The sequence below is a fragment of the Chelon labrosus genome (genome assembly GCF_963514085.1).
Source record: "Chelon labrosus genome assembly, chromosome: 22".
In the NCBI taxonomy this organism is placed as follows: domain Eukaryota; kingdom Metazoa; phylum Chordata; class Actinopteri; order Mugiliformes; family Mugilidae; genus Chelon; species Chelon labrosus.
In genome coordinates this window covers 4,463,286-4,490,213 of record NC_140355.1, presented here as the reverse complement: position 1 = coordinate 4,490,213, position 26,928 = coordinate 4,463,286, and the positions used below count along the sequence as shown (strand labels likewise).

General features: G+C 40.1%; 1 protein-coding gene across 1 annotated transcript in view; it reads right to left on the bottom strand.

The window, feature by feature from the left end:
* cacna1bb (calcium channel, voltage-dependent, N type, alpha 1B subunit, b) overlaps positions 1-26,928 on the bottom strand; it is a gene marked incomplete at its 5' end in the record, with an annotated part of 163,039 nt that overhangs the window by 12,642 nt on the left and 123,469 nt on the right. Inside the window, 14 exons of the mRNA XM_084572016.1 lie at positions 640-809; positions 1,159-1,268; positions 1,892-1,999; positions 2,126-2,231; positions 7,041-7,137; positions 9,188-9,315; positions 10,114-10,264; positions 10,353-10,444; positions 12,804-12,869; positions 13,867-13,983; positions 16,312-16,395; positions 17,379-17,489; positions 18,692-18,856; positions 19,365-19,566. Of these exons, the coding sequence (XP_084428142.1) occupies positions 640-809; positions 1,159-1,268; positions 1,892-1,999; positions 2,126-2,231; positions 7,041-7,137; positions 9,188-9,315; positions 10,114-10,264; positions 10,353-10,444; positions 12,804-12,869; positions 13,867-13,983; positions 16,312-16,395; positions 17,379-17,489; positions 18,692-18,856; positions 19,365-19,566 (1,707 nt within the window). The remainder of the gene's footprint in view (positions 1-639; positions 810-1,158; positions 1,269-1,891; positions 2,000-2,125; positions 2,232-7,040; positions 7,138-9,187; positions 9,316-10,113; positions 10,265-10,352; positions 10,445-12,803; positions 12,870-13,866; positions 13,984-16,311; positions 16,396-17,378; positions 17,490-18,691; positions 18,857-19,364; positions 19,567-26,928) is intronic.

Below are 26,928 nucleotides of genomic sequence, written 5' to 3'. Positions count from 1 at the left end.
AAGAATATATATATACGTATTTGCCCTACGTCATGTTAATTGTTGCTACAGTGTTAAAAGCTATATCTTTGTTTTTATTTTTATGAAGAAACATTGGTGCTTTAGAGAAATAGTGATGTCCCTTTAAGAAAGGCAGTAGTCTTGAGTTGTTGTTGAAGTTGCGCATGGCTGTGGATGTGTGCCACTGAACTGTGGGCATGTTGCATTAAAAAAAATAAAAAAAAAGATGAACGTTTGTCTTGCTTTTTATTTTGGAGGTACAACAGATAAATGATAGACTAATATCTAAAATATTTTTTTTGGCACCGCTGAAATAGGGTAATCTCCTCAAGTACTTCATTGCACTCCTCAGAGGATTCACTCTCTACCTTCTGTTTATGGCTGAAAACAAGCTCTTTCAAGAGACACCTTAATCACATATCCTCTTATACCATGTACTAGCTGTGCTGCAGGACTGAAAACACTCGCTGTTGTTTGCTTATAAGTCGGGCACTTACAGCTTTTGATGCTGATTAGCTCTGATTCCTGTAGAGGTTGAGTGTGCTCATGGTAATTTTCTTTTGACAAAAGCATCAACTAATATAAAGCTGCAATGATTTCTATTGCGTATCCTCCATTTAGTGTAGGTCAGTCACTTACATGGTGTCCCTGTTAACTGAGATGTTGGTAATGGTAGTGGGTGGGGCCTCTGGTTTTTTTTCTGGCTCAGGCTGTGGTGGATGGGGCTGTTTGGGGCTGGACATCGGTGGCTCTACTTCCTGTATATGAGTGAATGGCAGCACAGGACGGAACAGCGTCCCCAGTTTACTCTGCAGGACAGATCAAAAGCAAACATCACAAACTGCTTAAGTAACATGGCATTATCAGATTTATTAGCAGAATATCAAGAAAATACTCAGAAACTGTGTAGACGATAATGACAACATGGTTTCACAAAACTAAAAAAGCACTTTAGTACTAGGTTTAAACTAAAAAGAAGGGGCTCTGACTGAGGACATATCGTCAAACTAATAAAATATAAAACATACACCTAATCTGTTACAAAATCTAGATATTATATTAAAATATATTAGCATTGTCACACTCACTAAGGCACAGTTGGATTCCTTCCTTAACTACCACTAAGCATGTTACAGTCAGTTTGCTATGTAACTTTACCTGAAGTCCTCCTGAAGAATGCTGCTGCTGGAGTCGCTTGGCACGATTCTGCTTATAGTAGTCAAAGATCATCAGAGCTGCATAGACCTTCCCCACAGTCAGCTCATTATCTAGAAGAGCAGAGAGCAAAGTGTGAACTAGTTGCTGTACATTTACAGTAGATGGCAGCAGAGGAGCAACTAACCACAGCTCAGAGGGGGAGACAGGAAGAGTTTGTGGTGTGATTACTTGAAAAAAACAGTAGTTAAAAGACCATGCTGTAAGAAAATCAAGTAATCTAATCATCTAATCGAGTAGTCAGTACACTGTCTATTGTTGTGTGACTATTTGTGAGTTATTAATGTGTAAATTTCATTTTATTTCAGCATATCTAGAATAAGTAGATTATGAATGTGTCCAGGCAGCTGTACTTCCTAAGAATTTGCCTCACTCAAGAAGAGAAGCAACTTAATTCAATAGATGTGTCATTTAGTAGAAGAAAGCAGAATAATGCATAACAATGCACCAACATTGCTTAATCTAGAAAATGAGTAAAACATGACGTGAAGGCTCAGTAACAGACATAAATAAGCAAACAATCTTTGTCTTAGAAAGTAGTGCTGACAAGATAAGATGGTGATTTATGGAATAAACAGACATGAAAGGAAGGAAAGAGGAATCAAAAGCATACAATTTAAATGATTTAAACACACAAGAAGTAGTGACATGTAAACAACTGGTTAGAAGAGTTTACATTTATGTGGCGTCACCAGCAGGTCGACTGTCTTCTGCGACAGGTTGGGCCAGACTCTGTTTATCTCCCTCTTCAGGTCAGCATCACACAAACGCTGTGCCAGGACCCCTGAGGAAGGGCCCACAAACATGTCACATCAAATCTACACCAGAGCGATCATTGGCATTCACATTAACATCACAGCCGCCAGCGCAGCCGCAAGGGCTTCTGGATTTTGTAGTTTTAGTCTCTCACCAGATGCTAGTTTGATCTCCAGGGCGGTGCGAATCAGGGCCATCAGTGTGGAGGTGAAATTTACTGTGTTGTCATCCGCAATGGGCATGTTCATCCTCACCAATCGCTGAGAGGAACGGAAGCAAAAGAGGAGGGGCCATGAACCAGGAACGAACAACCGAGAGCTCAGATGTAGAGAAGCCACGTGTCAAATGAATCAGAAATTAGGCTTTCCACTACAATTCTAATTCTCAGCCAAGTTAATAAATCCTGGATTTATCTTCCAAATTAGAAAATGAATAATAATGACATTTTGCATTGTTTAAAATGGTGAAGATTTACAGTCATATGCTAGGACAGCAAAGAATCTATCATGGTCAATTAATTATTATTATATTTCTGATAATCTTATTATTCCATGTATAAATGATGAGACAATAGTGAGATATGTCTCCCACGAGAGATACAACAGAGAAATGCAGTAAATTCTCCCACTGGAGGACGTTTAACCAGAGAATGTACAGCATGTTTGCTAGAAAAATGACTTAATGGATGAATCAGTTAGAGATATAGCGATATAGAGATTTGTGCTCATTTCTGAACATGCAAAGCCCTCCATACTACTGGAAACATGCAGCATCATGTACTTTAGTCTCAAAATAATAGGTAAGGCCTGAGAAGAGAAAATCTAATCATATCTTCTATATCAGGGTTAGCGAACTTAAACCAGGCTCACACACCTGAATATGATAACTAGTGTACAGCCTGATGTTAAAACTATACACATCTGGATATAAAAGCAAAATAATGAATCTTTATTTAGTTGACGTAAACCCTCGCCTTCTAGCAAAATAAAAAAGTGAAATTCACATTCCGCCTTTACACAGCACTAAATATGATGCCTCAGTGTTGGAATGTTTTCCAGCTACCAGTTACTTGTCGTCTCGTCTTTGATGCAGTTCCATCAGAATACCAGCATAGTTTTCAGCCTGGAGACAACATGTTTGCATGTGAGGCCAAATCTGTGACAGTATTTATTGATTTCACAGAACATTTGTTCAAATAAACCTGCTCAGGACATTGGCTACCTGAAGGCAGAGCTGTGGTACGGCGTTTGCAGTGTGGGTAAAAACTCACCTGCTTCAAAACAGAGATGCTCCTAATAAGACACACAAGCTTCTCATTACAATGATCAGCTTCACACATCTCCTGAAATTGTCTGCTGTCTCACACCTCTCCTGAAATTGTCTGCTGTCAGCATCAAATCATGTGCCATCCTGCGTTAGCTAGCTTGTATGAGCAGTGGCAGCGTAGCCATCTGTTTGCTTTGGTATGCAGTACATACAATATAAATTAACATGCGATTACAAGGAAACTTGTACATGGGGGCAAAGTGAATTTTCATCCAAAAGGTACAAAAAACCTTCTGCTTTGATTTGTTAAACTCAGACTACTGAAGTCTCATATTCCACTGAACAGTTGCACCATCTAGAGTTCTAGAGCACCTTATTGTCTAGAGGAGGGCTGATTACAGTGATCCATAGGTATTTCTATATACGTACACATGTTTCAGGACAATGCTAAAATAAACTTAGCAACAAATACTATGAACCTCTCATTCAACGGATCATTTCTGTCTATTGTTCCGACAACTGGCTCACATCAGCACCATTAAAATAATATATTCAATGGACATGGACATAAAGTGAGATGCCGTTTGCTGCATGTCATCTTTCCACTACTACCTATCAAAACAAAGATTCCCTAAAAACGTGTTCTTATCTCTTTGTTTCTGGAAATCATTTCTTTGTTTTTAGAATATTTACTCAAACTTGCTGAACCTATAAATCTCTAAACTGATCAACTGAGAACCTAACCATTTTTTTTTTCCACTTATCAAATAAAAAAAGCAAACATTTGTAGGTTGAAGGCTCCTCCAGTGTGATGATTTGCTGCTTTTCTCTGTTTTGTATTATTGTTAACTGAATCTGTTCAAAATTAGCTAATTTTAATGTCATCCTGTCCTCTACTTTCAATGGCCAAATTACCAACTGGTTTATTTTTGAAAAAGTTACTGGCAGTGACACATTAGTGTGTCACTGCCAGTAACTTTTTCAAAAAGAGGAGAGGTAACACAGAGGCTGATTAACTAATACGTTAATCATAATTTTTACTGTAGCTCAGTTCCAATTTCTTCATTAAATGCATCGGACATGCCATGCAAGGTTTCTGGTTTAATGCTGCAGTGATTCATGTACACATGCATGTTTGAATTAAGACATAACATTCATGAGGTTGTAGGGGTAGCAAAAACAGGTATCTAGTACATATGGAACTTCTAATTAGTTATTTTTGGCTTAAGCAAAATAAGAAACATCAGAAGCCATTGTGAAAGAAAGAAAACTGTAACTGATGGTTCCCATTTCCTTCACGCCAAATGGTGGCAAAAGAGACGGTATATTCTCACAGGGAGAATAACGATACTGATGAAGAGATGCAGAGATGAGAGGCACAGAACAGAAGAAGAGGACGGGGAGTAAGTGTCTTGACTAGAGCTTTTACACATGAGAAGTTTTACTTTCCAGAAACCGAGACTAACAATGACAGCTGCAGACAAGAAGCACACAAACACAGAAAGACACCTTCAGAAAGTAAATATGCAGAGGACACATGCTTGCAGACACAAATTGAACATGCACACTTGCAAGTACACACAGTTTAGTTAAACAGAAGTTATGGTGAAGATGAAAGGATGCAAATTCCTAGAGAGGGTGAAATAAGATTCATCCAAAAGAGACAGTGAAGCTGAAGAGAGAAGAGGAAACTAGAGGGTAACAGAGACAACTGTGACTATCAGGGGAAGGTTGGTTGATCCGGAACGCAGGGAGGTTAACAGGGAGCATGATGAGTAGCAAGGTAGTGGGAGGGGGTAAATGCAAAAATGGGAATGGGGAAAATAAAGCGCTAGCCTTGCTCTCATGTGACCTGCTGCTCTCTTTGTCTTTGTTTGTGTCTTTCCCTGTCGATTTTACAAAAATGAGAGTTATATTTGGAGATGTGACCACATCAGACCCAGGCATTTTTAACTGGGGCAAGGGCAGGGTCGCTTTAAATGTGATTCATTTTGACAGCTGTGCATGGACTGTAAGCACTCACATTAAGTCTGCATGCTAAGAGGTAAGCAGCTGACACAGGGACTACCTGAGGATTGTTGAGGTGTACACTTGACTTCCACTTTACTAGAATGCAAGTCTTTCAGATAATCTCTCACATATACAGGACATAGGTTAGGTTATCTTTCATTCACGCCAGTGCAGGAGTTGACACTGTAAGAAGATGGTAAAAAGTTTCTAAAATGTATTGAACTACAGACATGAGAAAACCTCACTAAATTCTTATTAGCATCTGAATCCAGATGTGATTCTGTACTTCAATAACAGGTTCCTTTGATATCCCTTCAAATAAACTTTCAGACATCCTGATAAAACGGCTGTAAAGAATTTGGGGAACTCCAGGGCAGATAAACATGAGCAATTTTCATTTTCAGATGAGTTTCTCTTTCACATTTGCTAATTAACACTAAGATTATATATGTGGCTGATGGCAATGTAATTTCTAAGATAAAAGATATTTTTTTTTTAATAAAAAATATAGTCTGGGTGGATCAATTCCTTTGTTGATAACAGCACACAGGATTAAATGCATGTGGCATTAACATCAGATTATTATAACCAGTGTTGTGCATGAACGTGTCCATATTTTTGTGAACTGTGAACTGAATGCATCATTTTTCCAACTGTAAGCGTAGACTTGAGTTTCGCTCAGTCTGGAGGGAAATAACGACAGTCATCCCCGTTCAGGAAAAAAAGCTGTACGACAGCTGTCAGCCGACGTGCGATTTACAGCATACAGTATGGCTGGTGCAGCTGAAAGAGAAGCCGCCTCCGGCACCGCGGAAACAACTGATCCACACAAACAACTGAGTTATTTCCTAGTATATAGTCAATGGTTATTCCAAAAAGAAGCACAGATCCTGGCACAAAAAAATATCACAGGCTGGGGATGGATGGGCAGGTGAGTGAGAGATTCTACTGAACAAGAATAACTTAATGCTGCTCATTATGTTCATTTTGGAGTCTATGAACTTAGTTCAAAATGAATAAATGTGAAATATGAACTTGAACTAGTTCACTTTTATCTGTACGAACTGAACTTTGGACGAGTTCTTGTTTAGTGTGAACTTGCACAACACTGATTATAACCCTTTAAATCACATTATGAAATATCTGGCTCTAGCCGCTACATATCCCTCTGCCGTCACCAGCTAGTTGCTAACTTTGTTTGTCTGCTAACGGATGCTGGGCAGATGGAGGACAATGGATTTATCAGAGCATGTTTGCTGAAAATGGCCACCTGCTGCTGCTTGAAATGATAGTGTTGAGACTGTCATAAAACAGAGTAATAAGTAAAAATAATAGGCTACAAAGCTCTGCAGAGCTGCAAAATTGATGATAATTTTATGGAGGTGCAACGTGTTTAGCACTGCAATTACCACACAAAATTACATTCACAAATATGTTAATTTTATTAGGCAGATTTAGGTTTTTGTGTCATTTTAATCAGCATCTCCTCTTATTCCTAACTGAGGACTTGGTGGGAATTTTTGTTTTCTTATTTATCTATTTGATCTGATTTGATCTAATTTATCTCTGATCTATTTTCATTTATCAGTATTACATGGACAAACAGAACGTGTAACAGAGCAGGACAAGGCCACACAGCATACACACATAAACAGAAAGAACAACACATCAGCAGGACAGAAGGACTGACTAAAACCCACTGACAGAAGGCTGAAGATGTTTGACAGGTGGAAGCAGGGAACCAGCAGAGACTGAAGAAGGGAAAGGGAAGGAGGAGGAAGGAATGATTCTACCTTATAGGCGACTCGTGGTGGACATTTCTTTCCCAAACCTAGTGGAGGGGACATGTCGCGAAGCATCTCGTACATATTGCGGTAAGTCATGCGGCCGCTTCTCAGGGGAAGGTTGGTAGGAGGTCATGGAAGGAGGGATGAAGATTTCCCCAGTGATTAAGTGTTGGAATTAAGAGGGGTAGGTGAAGTTACATCACAACAGAAAGGGGGAATGGCCAAGAGAGAATGGGAAGGGGAAAAGAGAAAACAGAAATCCTTTGTTAATAAGGTTTCCAGGATATTATGGTCTGGAATACCATTCTGTTTGGATTCTGAGATCCAGGCATGGATCCCAGAAGAGGAAGGAGGGAAGAATGCTCCGGATTCCCTGCACAAAAATGTTGGATGGAAGGATCCTGGTGGAAGGTATGTATTTGAGAATGAGAGTGCATTATTTATTAAAGAGATACTCCACCAAAAATCTATCTTTTAGGTAGCATTTCTGGATGCTTAAAAGGTGACTCCAGAAGGTCTGTAGATCGAATTCACAACGACTACGGTCAGTTCATATTTTACTATGTCCCGTTTTGAGAAACTTCCATCTTTTCAGAGCCACCTTTCAAGGTGCAGTTACAACTCAAAAGCAAGATTTCCAGTGGAGTATTCCTCTAAGATGCCCTCTGTTTCTGCATGCTAAGAGACATCAGCAGTAACCAAAGTGGAAACAAAGCACACAATGCTCTCTCTTCACTGCCCGTTCTTCTTTCCCTCTTGTGTTTAAAGGCAGGAAAACATCTTTGACACTGCAAACGATGCCTTTTTTTCTGAGCCTGACTTGCATTGTTGCATTGTTGCATTGTTTCCTGCACTCGCCATGGTTACCTGCCAGCTGGTTAGTGGAGGATCGATGAGCGTTTGTATGCATGTGTGTTCAGGTCATTCTCTGGCACCGCAGGGAATGAGAACAGACATTCACTGTCCGAAACCATCACAGTCCCTTTGAAAACAAAAGGACTGTGTGGGAGTGCAAACCTTATAAGCCACCCTGTTAGGGCACTTCTTCCCCAGGCCCAGTGGCGGCGAGATTAAACGCAATAATTTGTACATATCCTGATAGCATAGCTTCCCACTGAAAAAGATGAAACATGTTCAAGAGGTTAGAGATAACATCTATCAATAATAATCAACCTGTGATCACATTTACATTTACTTATTTTCAGTTTTTGTTGGTGCTAACTTTGAGTATTTCAGCAGTGGTTTCTGTTATTATGATGCATTCTGTAGATTTGAGCTATTTGATGTTAAAAATGCTTCTTCACTACTACATTTCTGGCCAAATTGCAGTCAAACTGTATTTTTAGTGGTGAAACACAAACTTACCCTTCACACCTCACAGATTGTGAGAAAAACGAAAATGGAGTGGCAACTTTCTTTGGGCAAAAAACAACTTTTGATTCAAAGTAGTTTAAACCAGTTAAAATGGAAAATGATGAGCCTTAATTGTACTTGTTGCAACAGCTGAGAAGTTACTGTAGGCCCTTCTGAGAACAGCTCATTTATATTCAAAGGAATAAATAATAATTCCTCCCCCATAATGTCTGTCAGGTGATCCTCTCCTCTCCTGGAGTCCTGATTCAGTGACAGGCTCCTGTGAAGCCTTCGTTAAAACTAAATGAGCCTTACATAATCTGAGACAGAAGCTGTCTCACTTCAAAACTTGTATTGTGCTTTAGTCAAGGTAAATGATGTCGGGTCGGTGTAAAGGGCAGAGAGGGTACAGATATAAAAATGTATCCCCCCACTGGAGGGATAGAAATAGTTTTTCTTCACACCACGGTGACAGACGGAGGAGCTTTGGAGCCTGCCATCTTATCAGTGAGGAGGGCTGAGTGGACGCCGAGCGGAACGTTGGATTTACATGCATCAGTCCAGCCGACGGGGTTTGTCACCAGCTTCAGCCAACACTTAAGGCTCAGGCTTAATGTCATTCACCCATTGCTGCTAAGAAGGGATTCTTTTTCAGTTCCACATCACAGAGTGTTCCTGCTGAAACCCAGGAGCATATCTGAGAGTTTACCATTCCCTGGCCTACCTCTCTGTCAAAAACCTCAAACACCATCTATAGAAGAGGACTTTCTGTAGCTGTACTATTCAGAAAATGCACCTACCAGGCAGCAGGGTCATACTCCGCCCACACACGTATGAATTCATCAAGGTGATGAGGCCCCAGGATGGAGGCGTCTCTGGTCAGGTACTCAAAGTTGTCCATGATTACAGCAACAAAGAGATTCAACATCTGGCAAAAGAAATCATAAGAGTGTAAAATGGATTCCACACATAAAAATGTATTTTATTTAATCTACTGAATTTTAATGTAGAAAAAAAAAAACGTGAAACTAAAATCAGTGAGTGAATAAGATTTCTGTTGATTGATGCTATGGTCTCATAATTAAAGCCAAATCAATGGTAATTTGTGTTTGGTCCTGCCGCCAAGTGCTTTGTTTTTTTTAGATTACCGTTCCTCTGGTTTCTTTGTCAGCAGGAGCATTGGAACATTTTCTTGAATGCTTTATAGATTGAACTGAATTCTTGCTGACAGCCAGAGAGAGGAAATTCATAAAACCTTAGTCACAAAAACAACTCTCCATTGTCTGTTCCATATTTCTATTTACTGTAGTCCACTACATCTTCCTCTCTACTGTTACTCCACGGTTTACTGTTCATTGCTGGCTGATGTAAAATGCATCAATACTGGTGCAAGACCAGAATGCTGCCACAGAAAACAGATTCAAAAATCTGCAATATTGATATACAGCAAGACTAACTTGATGTTGATTAAATCCAGCATTGTGGATGCCCCTTTTGTAAGGGTTTGAATTTAATGGTTAATCCAATGTAAAAGTAAAACTCAAATAAAAAAAATAAAAAAATCATCATCAACTCATTTGTATTTAATTGCCATTTAAGTCTTTCTATAAGTGGCAGCAGAACAAACTCAGTACAAAACCGTTCCAAGTGTTTGCTTATAGAGCTCAGTTCAGTCAGAACATGTGATGATGGGAAGGCCCACTGTTTTTCTCAAAATGATACTGACCAGAAAGGAGCAGAGGAAGATGAAGGAGACAAAGTAGAAGTAGGCAAAGTCACTTCCACACTCCTTCCCTGCAGTTCCTGAGAGCTTATCACACGGTCTGTTACTGAGGCATGCTAGCATGATCTCATGCCACGCTTCGCCTGTCGCACTCCTGAAAGATGAACAAATCACAGTATATGTACATGCCAAGAGTGAATGTGATTGCTGGGGCTATCTTTAGACTACGGAAGCAGGATTACCTGAAGAGAAGGGTCAACGCCTGGAAGAAGGTCTGGAAGTTGTTGTGGTGATTTATGGCGGCGTCCTCATTCAACTCAATGTTACCAAACACCTGAGGCAGCAGGAGAGCAGGTGGTGTTATAGAATACAAAGCCTCACTTTGAAAGCCATACAGTGTTTTAATGAACTACTGTAGCACAGAGACAACATCAGAGTTCTGTGTGCTGCTCAAAGTGAGACCCAAACGCAGCACATCTTTGAAGGTCCTGTTCCATTTTAGCTTCTTACATAAGTGATGGAGTCCTACATGGGGAATGTATTTTGTATTTTGCACGTCTTCACAAAAATCATGTCACACATGCAGTCCAAAGCTCAATGCATTACATTTTTCTTCACAAGTTATAATAGGTACTAATGCAGTGGTGGTTTTGAATGGCTTTGAAATGGTTTTCTGTAGCTTTGTGCAAACTACTTTGCAAAAGCTGTTATCTTTAATTTATGTTGTCTTGCCACTTTTCAGGGTCTACATTGTATTTATCTGGTATTTATCTCCACTGTTACTTGTTTATATAACGTAGATGCCTTGTCAGTGTTGTTGTTTTTGAAATGTGGTTCCAGGAAAGCTTTATTGATCTGAACTAGAACTGAACGAAACAAAAGACAGAGAGTGGATACCTGCCATAACTCACACACTTGTGAGTCCAATAAAACAACCCAGAGGTCTTATTATAAAATATTTATCTGCCTCTTGGCATAACCATTCTGCTGGCATACAAACACTGGATTCTAGGCCCAGGAGACCTCTGACAGCTGTCAAATATGTATGCACTGTAACATCTTGACCCTGCACAGGAACATTAATTGGTTATGTTTTCAGCAAAGTTACAAAGACTAGGTTCTTCAAATCAGCTACCACTGACAAAATAAGGAATAATCTAGAACTAATCCAGTAATTGTAATTAAGCAAATCAGACAATACCTGACAGTTAAGGTAGCGTGTGTCATACATATATTACTTTACTTGTGTGTATGTGTTAACTGGCTCTATCTGGTCCTAGAAGAATCTCAGCTTCTATATGCTGCTGATATCTGAGCCCCTCCATACACCTTCATCCATGACAGTAAAGTATTACTTTTAATGTATATTGCCTGTTAAGAAGGAATAAATCAAGACCCTGATTCTAATCAGTGAGAGAGCCTTTGTGCCTTTATCTCAGGTACAGTTTGGTGACACAGCGATGTAGTGGTTAGCACTGCCGCCTTACATTAAGCAGGCTGGCTGTCTGGGGCATAGGCTGGTAGTCTAGTGTCAGTTTGGCCATGCAAGGAAGTGGAGACATGGCGTCCATATACAGTCTATGGTCTGGGGCCTTTCTGTGACTGTGTGGATGATACTCCTGTCTCCTCCCACAGGCATGTATGTTAGGTTAACTGGTGTTTCTAAATAGGCAGAGGGTGTGCATGTGAGTATGAATGGTTGTTTGTTTCTTTGTGCTAACCCTGTGATGGACTGGTGACCCGTCTAGGGTGTACCCCACCTTTCACCCAGTGTCAGCTGTGATAGGCTTGTGCCCCCTTGCGACCCTCTAAGGATAAGGGGCATAGACAATGTATGGATTGATGGAAGAAGTATAGTTCTGCACTAACAGCTGCATTTGTCACAAATAAGCTAAATTCAGCATAGCTCAGTCCAGACTACTGGTTAAAATGCAGCTGGCTACAACTCATTTCCAATGAATATAGTCGTGATATAAAGCTTGAAATGGACATCTGACTCTTGTTACGTGTAGCACTTCCACGTGCTATTTAACTCTACCCTTTCTTTACCACAGCATTAATAGAAGGAATGCAACTTGGCAGAGCGTGCCAATCACTGTGGGATTACCACCTTTGTTTTTACAAAGATAAAGACATAACATTATAGGCACTTGAGCAACACTTCAGCCAGGCTTGGCTGTTTAGTAACTTTTTGGTCATACTGTAAACATAGCATGAGTCAGCTGGTTAGCTACATTAGTTAGCCAGGTTTATTAGCTGAGTGTAATTAAAGCTGTACTAACAGTGCAGTAGTATTACTGCACTACTATGGGAAAAGACTATAATTTAGGTCAGCATGATTTGACTTATAGTTAGTGTGAAACTTTGCACCACCGTAGTAAACATCTAAGACACGTCCATGTTCCTCCAGCTTTCTTCTTCAAGTAATTAGAAGTGGCAATATGAATATGAAAAAACAGCAACTACAATGTACTCATACTAATGAGTCGTAATAGCTGTTCTGCAGTTAACAGATGCAACAGAGTTAAGAGAGCCAGGAAGAAGTCAACTACACACAGTCTGTAGTCGATGGCACACACCCACACAGTTCCTTGAATAATAAATTCATGGAAAATCCAGATTTATAGAGGAACATATAACTGAATCATGACATTCAAACTTGCTTTAGTTCAGCTATTCCTGTTACAGCTCACCTGCATTCCGATGATGGCATAGATGAAGAACAACATGGTAATGAGCAGGCAGACGTACGGCAGGGCCTGAAAACAAACACAAAGATGCAGGTTAAACATGTTCATAGTCCCAACAGATGCATTTGACACCAAATTACACACCACAAAAACACTGTTCTTTCTCTGCAACATACACACACGCGCACACGTTTGTACAGCTATTTTAGTGAGGACATTCACTGACATAATGCATTCATTAGCCCCTTACCCTAACCATCTAAACAAAGTGTCTAACCATAACCTAATTGTAACCTTCACCCTAAAACCAAGTCTTAACCTTCAAACAGCCGTGTAAAGAAGTGAGGACCGCCAAAATGCACAAATGTACTGGTCCTCAGAAAGATAGCTGTACAAGTGTGCACACACACACACACACAGCCCCTCTTTTGATCTGTCCTTCTTTCGTTGTACACACACACAGACTCACAAATCTGATTCTCCACAGAGGACTAGCACCCTTGTAAGATTTTACAGTTTTATCTAAGAACCCCAGCAGTGAACCCAACGTGCAGGGTTGACTCTTTCAACCAGCTATTTATTTCCCTGTGAGGAGGAGGCGAGCGTTTGTTGTAATTAAATAGCCACCTTTTAACACTCTGTAGCTACTGTCCGCTTTCATCGGGCTTAAAAGCTCTCACCACTGACATTAAACCTGCTATAAATTCCCTCAGCCGTGGTCCCGGCACTCCACATTTAACTCAACTTGTCCCAGGGGATTTAGAGAGCAAATCGGCACTGTGTGAAAATCCAAGCTGCTGTCTGCTGAGAGGTATTTAGTTCGATTTTAACACCAGCATCAGGAGAATTCTGCAGCATTCCCCAGCCTGTGTTTGAACCCTCTCTCTCACCATTTGTAGTTTGTGTTATATCAATTTACTCGATTGTAAACCACTCTAGCTGATTCAGAGCCGAGTTAGGTCTGTAAAACACACAGTACAAGAATATGCAAGCACATGCTTCATATTGATATCCAGAGGTGCATGCTGTTAGTTTGTGTGTTTAGGTCGCTCAGCATTACTCTCACCTTGAAGGACTGAACAAAGGTCCAGAGCAGGATGCGTATAGTGTAGCCCTGTCGGAGCAGCTTGATAAGACGAGCTGCTCTGAACAGCCTCAGGAAGCTCAGGTTGATCATCTTGTTCTAGGAACAGAAAACAGGAACTTTGTGAGGTATTTTGATATACAGTAATACAGCTTTAAGGCAATAATATGTATGGATTTGTTCTCTGAAAAGAAACATGTGGTAACCCTGAGGAATGTATCACCCTCTGCTCAAGTCACTCAAGTCAAACATAAGTGTATTGCCACTACACAACTACTTGATTTGGCTGCAGCCAGGAGCTTAAAGTGGCAATCTCAAAGATTTTCATTTAAACAAATGCCTTTGAAGTCATTTCTATTATCTATTACGGACGAAACAGCCACAGTGAGTTGCTAGATGAAGAACTGCAGGCAACAGGCTGTACACGTCCAACTTCTCTGGCCTGTCATGCTGTTGTTTGCAGACTGATGTCATGTGGAGCCTATCCCAGCTGTCACCGAGCGAGAGACGGAGTACACCCTGGACAGGTCTCCAGTCCATCGCAGGGCTAAAACAGAGGGACAGACAACCATTCACACTCACATGCACACCTACGGTCAATTTAGAATCACCAATGAACCTAACAAGCATGTCTTTGGACAGTGGGAGGAAGCTGGAGTACCAGGAGAGAACCCACGCAGACACAGGGAGAACATGCAAACTCCACACAGAAAGGCCGTAGTCGGCCCATGGATTTGAGCCCGGAACCTTCTTGTGAGGCATCAGTGCTAAACACATTTATTTTCTTCATAGATGATTATTTGAAAGGCCTCCTCTTGTGTATAAAAAAGGAGGGTGGCATGGCATTGACAGTTGTTAGCCCTGTCACCTCATAGCATAGACTTTCCGTGAGCAATTTGCATGTTCTCACCATGCCTGCGTGGGTTATCTCCCGGTGCTATGGCTTCCTGCCACAGACCAAAGACATGCATGCGGGATTACTTGGTGATTCTAACTTGGCTATAGATGTGAATGTGAGCATGTTCAATGGTTGCTGGCCTCTCAGAGTTTGCCCTGAGACTGAATGCTGATGTGTCAGGGATGTAGCCAGATTCTTGCCCAAATAATGTCAAAAAAGACAGAATTGTAATAGGACTGGTTCAAAACTTTCCACTTGACTCCCCATCAGTTCCCTAAAAGTAAGTAGCACGGATGGAAATGGTTGTATTTTCGTTCTCCTTTTCCTCTAATCATTTCATTAAATGTCAGCCATAACAAGACTGGAGACTGTTATGACCTTAAAATATTTTTAACCAGGCACAAAAAAGGCCAGAGGGTTGAGATAACGTAACCTAGAAGCAATACATAGCAACCCAATCAGTATCTAGTATTTTGCCAAATCAGGGCCTTTGATCCATTTATAGGTCAAGATTTTGATTCAAGTGATTAAAACTCTGTTGCCTTTTTATGACTAAATGATTGGCTGTGGTGAATATTATTTGCAGTGAACATTAGTTCATATGCAACGGTAATGGTTTTAGAAAGTCTTGCTACTGTTAAAACACACATTTAATCCATGCTTTTCTGAGGGTATAGTTGGTAAACACTTTAAACTGAGACTGTGAGAAAGAACAACACACACTGACAAGGGAATTGACAAAATCAGCAGCCAACAAGAAAAGCCACTTACCGTCTAGAGGTGTCAGATGTGACAGAAGGGGCAGAGTGAGGGCACAGGCGCCAGGAAAGACACAGCAGAAGATGGAAACAGTGAAAAAGAAAAAAGCAAGAAGGAAAGCGAGAGAGAAGAGACAGAAAAGAAGACTAATGATCACATCAAGAGAAGTCACACAAAGACCGACTTTGCCACACAGAAAGCTACAGTAATGTGCCTCAGTCCTCAGTCTTTGTCTTTTATCTCAAAGAGGAAACTATATGTTCAGGACGGTAATAGCAGAAATACTCTTCTTGTTGCCCTGCCTTTGTTTTAGGGATTCATTTTATGCTATTTTTATACTCAAACTAGCTGAGCCTTTGGTTCGAGGACTGAGACATAGCAAAGCATGACTTCTACATACATGATTTTGAAGCTGATAAAAGTGTAAAAAGACCCATCTTAAATGAAAACAATTAAATGTAAATTAGTGCTTTGATCAATCAACTTTTTATGTCTATAGGTCAAGTGGCAGCACTTTTTTATTTTTACAATCAGTCTCTGGGATTGGCTGAAATTTTGGCTTTTAAACAGGTGAAAAAAATAACTTGGAGACATTTATGATGGGTATTTTTCATAATTCTGGGGTTGTTCATAGACAAAAACATCAAAAATGGAAGTTAGATTATCTGATAACGACAATATACTTGCAGCTGTAAAATATATAAACTATAACTTCTACAAATCACAGCTTTACTGACTGGACAAAATCTCCTTCTAGCAGCAGCTCTTACATTTATCTCTGTGAACAAAATGTCTGTGATGCTTCCAATCACTGTCACAAAGTCAAACACGTTCCAGGGTTCTTTCAGGTAGTTCTAAAAGATGAAGAAGACACAGAAACAAAATTAGATTGAGTTCATTTAGTGTATTCAGTTAAATGGAATATGCAAATGTTGCAAATGTCTTACTGTATTTATTATTATGTCAATGTAATGCTGTTTGTCTGTATTTGTCAACTTTGGTATTTTAGTACTGTCCTTTGTGTTGGTGAGCAGAAGCCAAACTTCCACCTCGGTGGACAATAAAGTTTTATTCTATTCTATTCTATTCTATTGGTACACAAAAGGCATTCTCATAAACTGAAGGTAAAAATGATCAACAAAAATAAAAACACACAGTAATCATTCTCATACTCATAAATGCAGACAGAAACTCCTGAATGATAAGTTGCTGTCTGCAGCCTGTATGCCTTCAGACTGGTCAGTCATCCAGTTCCTGAGGGCAGATGCTGCTGTCAGGTCTTGCAGCTGCATTCTGAAGAGATGCAGCAGCAGAGCGTTTATGATGGCAGATGCGATCCCAGTCACCCAGGCTTAACAGCTAAACAGGTGGAGGTAAGTGGTGTGTGAGAAAAGCTATTTAATAAATGGGCCTTGTAAATGGAATAAAGCCAAAGATGAAATGCTTCGCTGCAGGCCAGACGGCGCCACGTTGGGAGAAGATTTATTCGGCCTGTTCACCCTTCCGTTCATTGCCTCTCTTTGTTATTCTTTCCTATTCCTAAGAACAACTGCACCTTTTATGTACTCCTTTAGACTGGTTATATTTCCTGTAATTGTTTAGATATTATTAGCAATTTTGTACAAATAAAATCTCAATGCTTCAAGAAACATCCATACAAGTTTCCCTAAGTGTGACTGTATTATCACCATTCTAACTGTTGCCATTAAAACCCACCTCCTGGAAATCAGTTTAACAAACAGTAAAAAGATACATTGAAATCTTGTGTGTAAACAGAAAGACATCCTCACAGTCAATGACAGTCTACAGAGTGAAGCATATGATCTAAACAGCTCACCAGTGGATTGAAGGCAATAACCTTGAGGATGCACTCCAGTGTGAAAAGGCCAGTGAAGATGATGTTTAAGTATTTCAGCATGGACTCATACAGGTCTGGAGCTCCATAGAACTGAGGACAGAAGGTCAAACATACACTGAATATGTTTATCTGAAGATTTACTAGTAGACCCCAGAGTGAGTATGTAAAAATAACATCCTTTACTTCATTTACTGTGCACTTAGCTACCTCATCTGTCTTAGACGGCTCACACAGCTATTGATACTGTAAAGTGTAAATGCAACCAAGAAGCACTGCAGATGACTTCTATTACTATCTCCAACAAACAAGATGCTTGAAAGCTGAAAAGGCACCTGTCATATCCAGTTGATATTTGAATTTAAATAAGTCTCATTATCATCATCTGTGATGATGGCAGGTGACTGTGACACTCAAATGATCTGGGCTGTATGTGTCTCTGTCTAAGACCACAATACAAGTCTTCATGGTTCTGATTATGGGTCATCAATGTCTGCTTCATGTTATAGAATACATAATATGATGCTTCAATCAAATAGGGCTGAAGTTTCCCTATCGACAAATTTTCATTGGTTCCACAATCACCAGTGTCAATTTCAGAATGAGAAAAGCATGCCCATTCAGCATTAGTCTAATATTTTCAGAAGTGTGGCAGATAAAGTTGTAAAACTAGGAGGGTAATAAAAACCTACACCTTGCTTTTTGTGTATCCTGTAACTGGTTTAAGCTAATAAGGCTACCAGGCACAGGGCAGCTGTGGCCAAGTATCAGGCAATGAGAGATTTCTTTTCCCCACAACAAATTGATATTGAGTGAAGAGTAGGTACAATTTGAACAAGATTTTACACTTCCCGCACTCTAAACAAGTGCTCAGAGTTTAAAATGGTGGATAACGTAAATGGTTTTGATTCGACACCAGCCTGCATTGCCTATACTGGCTGTTTCTTTCCTTCAATGATTTTCTCCTCTGAGTAGATGGCTTAATGGAACAGGCCATGATACAAGCACTTCAGTATAAGAGCAAAAAGTACTGTTTAGGTTTAGCAGAAGTGTCCCCAGCATTAACCTGATGGAGGTCTTAGGTGTGTAATTATTGACTGGTGTTGTAAATATAGAAGTATCTTTGCCTTAAGAAGTGAATTATTTAATGCTACATTTACAGCAACATCTTCTACAATGCTCTTTAATATTTCAATGCTGCATAAGTACAGCTAAGTAAATGCTCAACGTTCTCTGCCAAAGAGGTACCTGAGAAGAACTTGTGCTTTGCTTCATTAGCAGGAGAAAGAACTGACCTTCATCATCAGGACGACTGTGTTGAGGGCGATTAAAGTCATGATGCCATACTCAAAGGGAGGCGACACCACAAACTTCCACATCTTGTACTGGAAGGACTGCTTGTTCTCCGGCATGTATCTTGTCAGCGGCTTGGCATTGATGGCAAAGTCAATACAAGCCCTCTGTTTGTTGGAAAGACAAAACAAAAACAAGTGATACAGGAACTTCACAGCTTTCATCAGAGAAAATTGGAATTTGATTTTTTTTTTTTTTAAATAAAAGACTATGTGCTGCTACAGATTTTGTAATAGGAAAAGATTAGAGAACAAATTGAAGCTCTGTGATGTGACAGGCCAATCATTTGTAGACAAGAAAACAGCATGACTTTAACAAAGCTGCTGTGAAGTGGGGATGAAGAGTTCAAGAACATAAACCCTTCAATCTGTCTACTTTTTAGTGCTTCATTCTGTTTAATGGTAATGTTAAAGTCATATTTGATCTAATTTGCCTTGAAGTGATATTTAAAAGAGAATTAGCGTGAGCTCGGATTTCTAATGAAGAAAACATTTGTCATGCAAGATATGACTGGTGCTTCTGTAGAAATGATCAGTTTGTGTTGTGTGTAGGGCAGAAGGTTGTTTCTTTTCCATCAGGAAATGCGAAAATGGGCATCAATTTCCACTCTCCCACCTCATTCTTCTCCAAGCTGCACTCTGACATGGCCTTGTCTCCCTGCTCCTGGAAGGTGATGATGATCAACGCCACAAATATGTTGACAAAGAAGAAGGGAAACACCACAAAGTAGACCACATAAAAGATGGACGTCTCCATGCGGAAGCCTGGGCTGGGCCCCTGGTCCTCGTATGTGGCATCCACAGAGTGCTTTAGGACCCTGAAAAGAAGGAAAAGTTGAAGTGACAAGAGATTTCCAACACATGGATATAATAAAAAGTATGGTGCTGAATGCCTTGAAATTTTTTTTTAGCCATCGAATTCATTCATGTCCTACCCTCTCAAAATATCAAATCATGCCTGTACAGGTTTCTAACAATTCTCAGGGAGGATATCTATAAGTGACTAAATTAATCATGGTGCTGCCCTTAAACAACAGATACGGTGGAGAATTATGGGCTCCAGCAAGTCAAAAAGGTTTCACAACTCTGCTGCCCTCTCCAACTCTCTAGAATTTGTTGCTACAGGCTAAGCACTTCATACATTTTAAAAGTGACTGAAACTACTAGCTCTACTAATCTCATCTCAATGACTGAGGAGGTCGTGGCAGATGGAAGGGACAACAAAACAAACAAACTTAAACATAGGAGACCACCATTTGTTTTCTAGATGCAAAAGTGAGTCCACTTTATTATGACTACCAAACAATGACTGCAATTGTTTCCCAACCGTAACCATGTTTTAGAAGGGCTGTTATGGGTAACCATTAAGTTATTTGAGCATAAGTACTCAAGGCAAATAGGACTATACATAATACTGTATGATACACATTTGCTCTTAATCAGTGTATATGAATAGTGAGATGCACAACAGTTCTTACAAAATAACCACTTTTATAGTACACTTAAGAGTTCAAAGAAAACGACTGCATTTTGGAAATAATCTATAAACAGCTAGGCGTTGCTTTAAGTCAGCATGTTTGCCTCATCAACCAAGTTGTACACCTAGCCAACTTTGATTATCCTGATGTGTCATTTCGGGCAGAGTGTTGTTTAACTACACACATACAATGGACATGGCATTTCATATTGTATATTGTCGATGCATATTTAACTCCCAACCAGCAAACTCTACAATCATGCAAACACTCTTAAGAGGCCAGCGCAGTAATCTTTCCCATCTCTGCATCCACCCATATGATGTTAATAGGGTGGACACTGGACCTAAGCCTTGTTATGGTTATAGCGGAGACCTGAGTACCCAGTCCCTTTCTTCCTAGACAGGAAGTGAAGTGGAGGAAGGAGATAAATGGGACACACCTGAGAAAAAAATCTCCCTCTCAAACAAGCAAGCTGCATGGAGGAGAACAAAGAAGTGAGAGGAACCAAAAAGATAACTAAGGGAACATCCAGTTTTTGGAAATAATACGTTTAAAAGTAAAATAATTAATTACTTATTTCAAAGAAACAAACAAAGATTAACCCAAAACTAGCTGGATACACCTAAACTGTTTGGAGGAAAGCTGCCGGTGAATTACCAGGAGTCTGTCGTATTACAATGGAGGAGGATTTTATGGACTGACTTGTTTTCCCATGGTGGACGTTACCCTCCCTTAAGTTAAGTCTTCTTTTCAACTCTCCTGGCTTCTTATATTCCTGCTCCTTGCACACCACTCCAAATCACTTACATATATTCATTTTTCCCCACAAAAACCGAACTGAACTGAACTGGACTGTTTCCATTTACAAAGGACATTCAAACATCCGAGTCACCAATTCATATTTGGACATTTTGGATTTTCTTTTGAAAGTTGAAGAGTGACCGTTTGGTTTGACATATTTTCTTGTTATTATAATTGGTTGTTATTTTGACCTGATTTTGAATTGATGGAAATTTCTGTTTGATTTATGACCCTTTTAGGGAAATGTGTTTGGGTTTAATTAATGACATGATATATTGAGATCTTGTATAATTTAAATACATCTAAAATTGACTTTATTGAACTATATTGAAACTGGTGGTGTTTATTTTTTATCCCTTTTGTAGCATGGGTATTTGAGTTAACCAGGCTTTAATGATTAAGAAAATTTGGCAGGTTGAAAATATTAATTTACTCTCCTGTCTGGCGCCCATGTATAATTTTGTTTAAGCCTACGCTACAGAAATGGCGCCCAACGTGGGGCCCACCATGGCATTTACCTTTTGAACTTTCTATGCATATACTCTGCAAATGTTGTGTGTACTGCTTTGTACTGCTTTCAACTACAATTGTGTTTAAATTGCTAAGCGTTTTGATTTTGATGAATATCTTTTGCTAATGCTAGTGCTAATTTACATAAAAGGACATTCACATTACATATTCCATTCAGAGATCATACCACCCCTCCCATTATGGCTGGACATCAGCCTTCCTCAGAAACCTCATCAGTTTCTCTTGATATAGAAGCTCCTGATGTTCAAACCCCTGTTAACCTTGGTGCTGCAAGAAGTGCTTTTGGTGCACATTTACAGACTTACTTCATGTCTCCACATCAGCCTCAAGTAGGGACACCTGATGTCTCTGGCCATCCTATATCCTTTCCTCCTGTAGACCGTTCACATACTATTAACCAATCCCTTGCTTGGGAAACTGAGGATGTGCATCTTTTACCTAATTTTGAAAGAGACGGCGTAAACCTCTCAGCTTCTTCTCCATATTCAATATCACAGTCTCAGTGTGACCTTCCAGGAATAATCCCTACTCCTGCCCGGGACTTCACCCAAATAGCAGTAAAGACTCAAGAGGACTGGAACCAAGTGCATAAAGTAATGGAACAACAAAGTCTTGCTATTAAAGAGCTGACCGAGAATGTGAAAGGAAATCACCATTCCTCAAATGAACAACTTAAACATCTTGATGCTCAAATAAGTGCAAATCATCGTCAGCTGATTACAATAATAACATCCCACAAAGAGAGTATGGAAATGGAAGTGGATAAGATGATGAAGGGACTCAAAATGATTGTGGAAGAGGAACAGAAAAATTCTGAAACCTCCCTTTTGGCAGAAATTCGCTTTATGGTTGAACAACTTCAAGTGGAAATTCAGCAAGAGCTCAAATGTTTTCACGCAGATACACAAAAAAGTGTCAACGCATTATCAAAATCAACTGAAGAAAATAATGCTGAGATAAACAAATTAACCATAAACATGGGCAAAGTGGAGGTAGAGAGTAAAGAAAGTTTACAAAACCTTGAACAGAAAACCTCTTTTCTAGAAAAAAAAGTGGAATCATTTATGGTAGAATCTAAATTTACCCCATTGCTTTCAGGTTCTAGTGGCTCTAGTGCTTGTACAGACAAACCATCCCCTACTACAGTTGCAACCCTTCCTGTAATAAAAGGTGATCATATCAAGTTGACTTTCCCTTCATATGGATCACCTGATGATGATCCGGACCCCCTGAATTATTTGTCTAAATATCATGACTTTCTTGCCTTACATCCTTTATCTGACACTGATATTCTAGCCACCTTCAGAACTGTCCTCCACGGTACTGCTCGTGATTGGTGGGAGATAACTCGATCGAAAGTAACTACTTGGAGTCAGTTTGAAACTGTTTTCCTAACAGCTTTCCTTTCAGAAGATTACGAGGATGAGTTAGCTGAACGTGTCAGAATTAGAAGACAAAAAGAGAATGAAACCATTAGAGACTTTGCCTTCTCCTACACAGCTCTCTGTAAACGCTGGAAACCTTCTCTCACAGAAGCTAGCATTGTTAAAATGATTCTAAAAAACATCAAACCTTCCCTTGCTAGTCAGCTTAGAGGCCGAGTTGGTACTGTTGAAGATTTAGTGCGCCTTGGTCATCAATTTGAAAAAGACCATGACCAACAGCTTGAATACAATCAGAGAACGAGTGTTAGAAATGTTAACCCCTTTCCAAGAAACTTCAACTCTGTCCAACCAGATAAAATCAAACCTTCTGTTTTGTGTTGGAGATGTAAAGGAGACCATCCTCCTGGTTCTTGCCCACACTACCGTTCACCTGAAAATCCCAATACTCCTTTCCGGCAACAAATGCAAAAACCTACTCAGAGGACTCCAAAACAAAAAGGCAATGGTTCTGTTTCAGTTGTGAGATCTAAAAAGCCTACCCAACAGACATTCCAACGAATGCAGAAAAATTCCAAGGAAATAAATTCAGAAAATGAATGCAAGTCGCTTGATACCACCTCTGTTCCCCAACAGCTCCTTGTACCCATTTCTATAGGAACATGGCAGGGAAAAGCCATAGTTGATACAGGAGCAAGTTACACGCTCATTCATGAGTATCTATGGGTAGAACTAAAAGGGTCAAAGACTGACCTTCAACCATGGGTAGAAGGACCTTTGTATTTGGCTAATGGTGAGGCAGCTACCCCTATGGGCTGGGCTGTCCTTTCAGTAGATCTTCAAGGAAAATTGTCCACTCTACCTGTAGCTGTACTTGGGTCAGAAGCTCTAGCCTATGGTGTAGTTCTTGGCCTCAATTTCATTTCTAGTGTTGGAATGATAATCAATGTGACTGATATGGTGTACAGTTTTAAGTCCACGCCCTCTGTTAGCTATCCCTTCCAACCAGGCAGTGCTCACCTTTCTCGGAATAGAGATTATAAAGACAAAACTATTTCCCAAATGACAAATAATCAACCCATTCAGAACCTTTCACTGATAAGCTCCGTCCCACCCCCCATTCTGTCGTTAGAGCCTGTGCGACTGCAAGTCAAAGATTACATCAATATGGCCGTGGCTGATGCTCACCTACAAAATGGTGAAAAGGATCAATTACGACAGTTACTGGAGTCTAACCCACAGGTCTGTACCAATCAGCCAGGAAAAACGGATGTTTTACAGCACACCATCTATACAACTAACTGTGTACCAATAAAACAAAGAGCTTACAGAATATCCCCTGGTAAGCAGGCTATCGTGGAAGAACAATTAAGAGAGATGATTGCTTCTGGAGTTGTTGAGTCTTCCCATTCTGCATGGGCATCTCCTGTAGTTCTCCCACCAAAGAAAGATGGAGGCCATCGATTTTGTGTGGACTTCCGTAAAGTCAATGCAGTCACTGAAACAGATGCTTATCCTCTCCCAAACATCAACGAAATCCTGGAATCCCTTTCCGGAGCCACCATTTTTTCAACCATTGACTTAAATAGTGGATACTGGCAAGTACCCGTGGATCCTGAGAGTAAAGCCAAAACTGCCTTCGTTACCCATTCTGGATTGTATCAATTTAATGTCATGCCTTTTGGTCTGAAGAACGCCCCAGCCACCTTCCAAAGGCTAATGGAGAAAGTCCTGGATGGACTGAGGGGACAAATCTGTCTCGTCTATCTGGATGACATAATTGTCTACTCATCATCTGTGACTCAACATTTTGAACATTTGTGTACTGTAATGGAACGACTTCGCAAAGCCAATCTGACAATCAATCTCAAGAAGTCTAAATTCTGCCTACAGGAGATCAGATTTCTTGGACACATTGTTTCAGGTAAAGGGGTTAGCGCTGACCCTGATAAAGCTGAGGCAATTCGATCCTATCCAGTACCAACGAATCTCAAAGAAGTTCAGAGATTCTTGGGGCTTGCTGGTTGGTACCATAAGTTTGTACCAGACTTCTCGAAAATTGCAGAACCACTGAATGATCTGAAGAAAAAAGGAAGACCTTTTATCTGGAGTCAGGCATGCCAGCAAGCTTTTGACCAACTTAAATCCCATCTAACCTCTCCACCTATATTAGGTCATCCAAACCCAGACTTGCCATACCTAGTCTATACTGATGCTAGTGACACAGGTCTAGGAGCTGTGTTAACTCAGAGACTAGCCGATGGACTTGAAGTGGTCCTTGCTTATGCAAGTCGTACCCTAAACCGAGCTGAACGAAATTACTCAGTAACCGAAAAAGAGTGCCTTGCAATCATTTGGGCACTAGAGAAATGGCAGCACTTTCTAGAACCAAAACTCTTTACTGTCATTACAGACCATTCTGCTCTACAATGGGTCCTTTCATCAACAAAAACTACAAGTCGCTTGATCCGATGGGCACTAAGGTTGCAACGGTTTGACTTCATTGTGGAATACAGGAAAGGAAAATTAAACTGTGCTCCTGATGCCCTTTCACGGATTCCCTCTCAGATAAAATGCTGCCTGTACTCTATAAAAACAGATGAGAATATTCCAATATCTCTTGACAGGATTTGGGAAGAACAACAGAAGGATAAAAATGTGCAGAAAATCATGAAAGAACTAGCCGAAGGAAACAAAAAGACTGCACAGGATTTTGTTGCTCTCGAAGATAAAGTCTATCACAAGAAACAAACCTCCGAAAATCAGTTCCACTATAGGCTTTACATTCCACACAATTTGGTTCAGGAGATAATCCAGAACTATCATGAAAACCCTTTAAGTGGCCACAGTGGTATTTTCAAAACCTATAAGAGACTTTATGAAGTAGCATATTGGCCTGGAATGTGGACAGATGTAAAAAACTTCATCAAAAAATGTGTAGTTTGCCAGAGTTTAAAAGCAGATAATAAAAAACCAGCTGGGAAAATTCAACAAACCATCGTCACTGCCCCTAATGAAATGCTAGGCATTGATCTTATGGGTCCGCTACCAAGAAGTCCAGAAAGACACGAATACCTCTTGGTGGTGGTCGATTACTTTACCCGATGGGTCGAAACTTTCCCTTTACGGAATGCCACAGCACAAACGGTAGCTCGAATTCTAAAGAAGGAAGTTTTTACCAGATGGGGTGTACCTGATTACATCTTATCTGATCGAGGTCCTCAGTTTGTGTCTTCAGTTTTCCGTGAACTCTGTCAGCAATGGACAGTGACTCCCAAACTCACCACTGCATATCACCCACAGACTAATATGACAGAGCGAGTGAATCGTACCTTAAAGTGCATGATGGCTTCTTATGTGGATGACAATCATGGTAAATGGGATCAATACCTTCCAGAGTTCAGATTTGCCATCAATTCTGCTGTACAAGAAACAACCGGTGTAACACCTGCAGAACTTCAAATTGGAAGGAAGTTGAATAGCCCAATGGACAAAGTACTGAAAGGGAAGATTTACCCTCCTAATGTACCTGCTTATGATGTTGTCCATCAACTGCAACAATTTCAGACAATCGTAAAGGAAAATATAATGACATCAAGACGAAGGCAACTAAGGAATTATAACAAAAACCGCCGTACTGTCCATTTAAAACCAAAACAGAGAGTATGGGTTAGAAATTTTCCTCAGTCGCATGCCAAGGACAAATTCACTGCAAAGCTTGCCAAAAAGTGGAAAGGTCCCTACCGGGTAGTTCAGCAACTTGGACCCATAAACTACCAGGTGGTTTTGGAGGATACAGGTCAGGATGTAAGAACTGTACATATTTGTAATCTTAAACCTTTCTACCCTAGTGCTGAGGATTTAGAGCGGTTAGAAAAACAGAAGTTAATGGATATTTTCCAGGAAAGCTCAGACGAGGAAGAGTTCCTAGGTTTCTTAGTTTGATAGTCTACCGCGAAGTTGAAATTCTGAGTACCCACTAAACGTG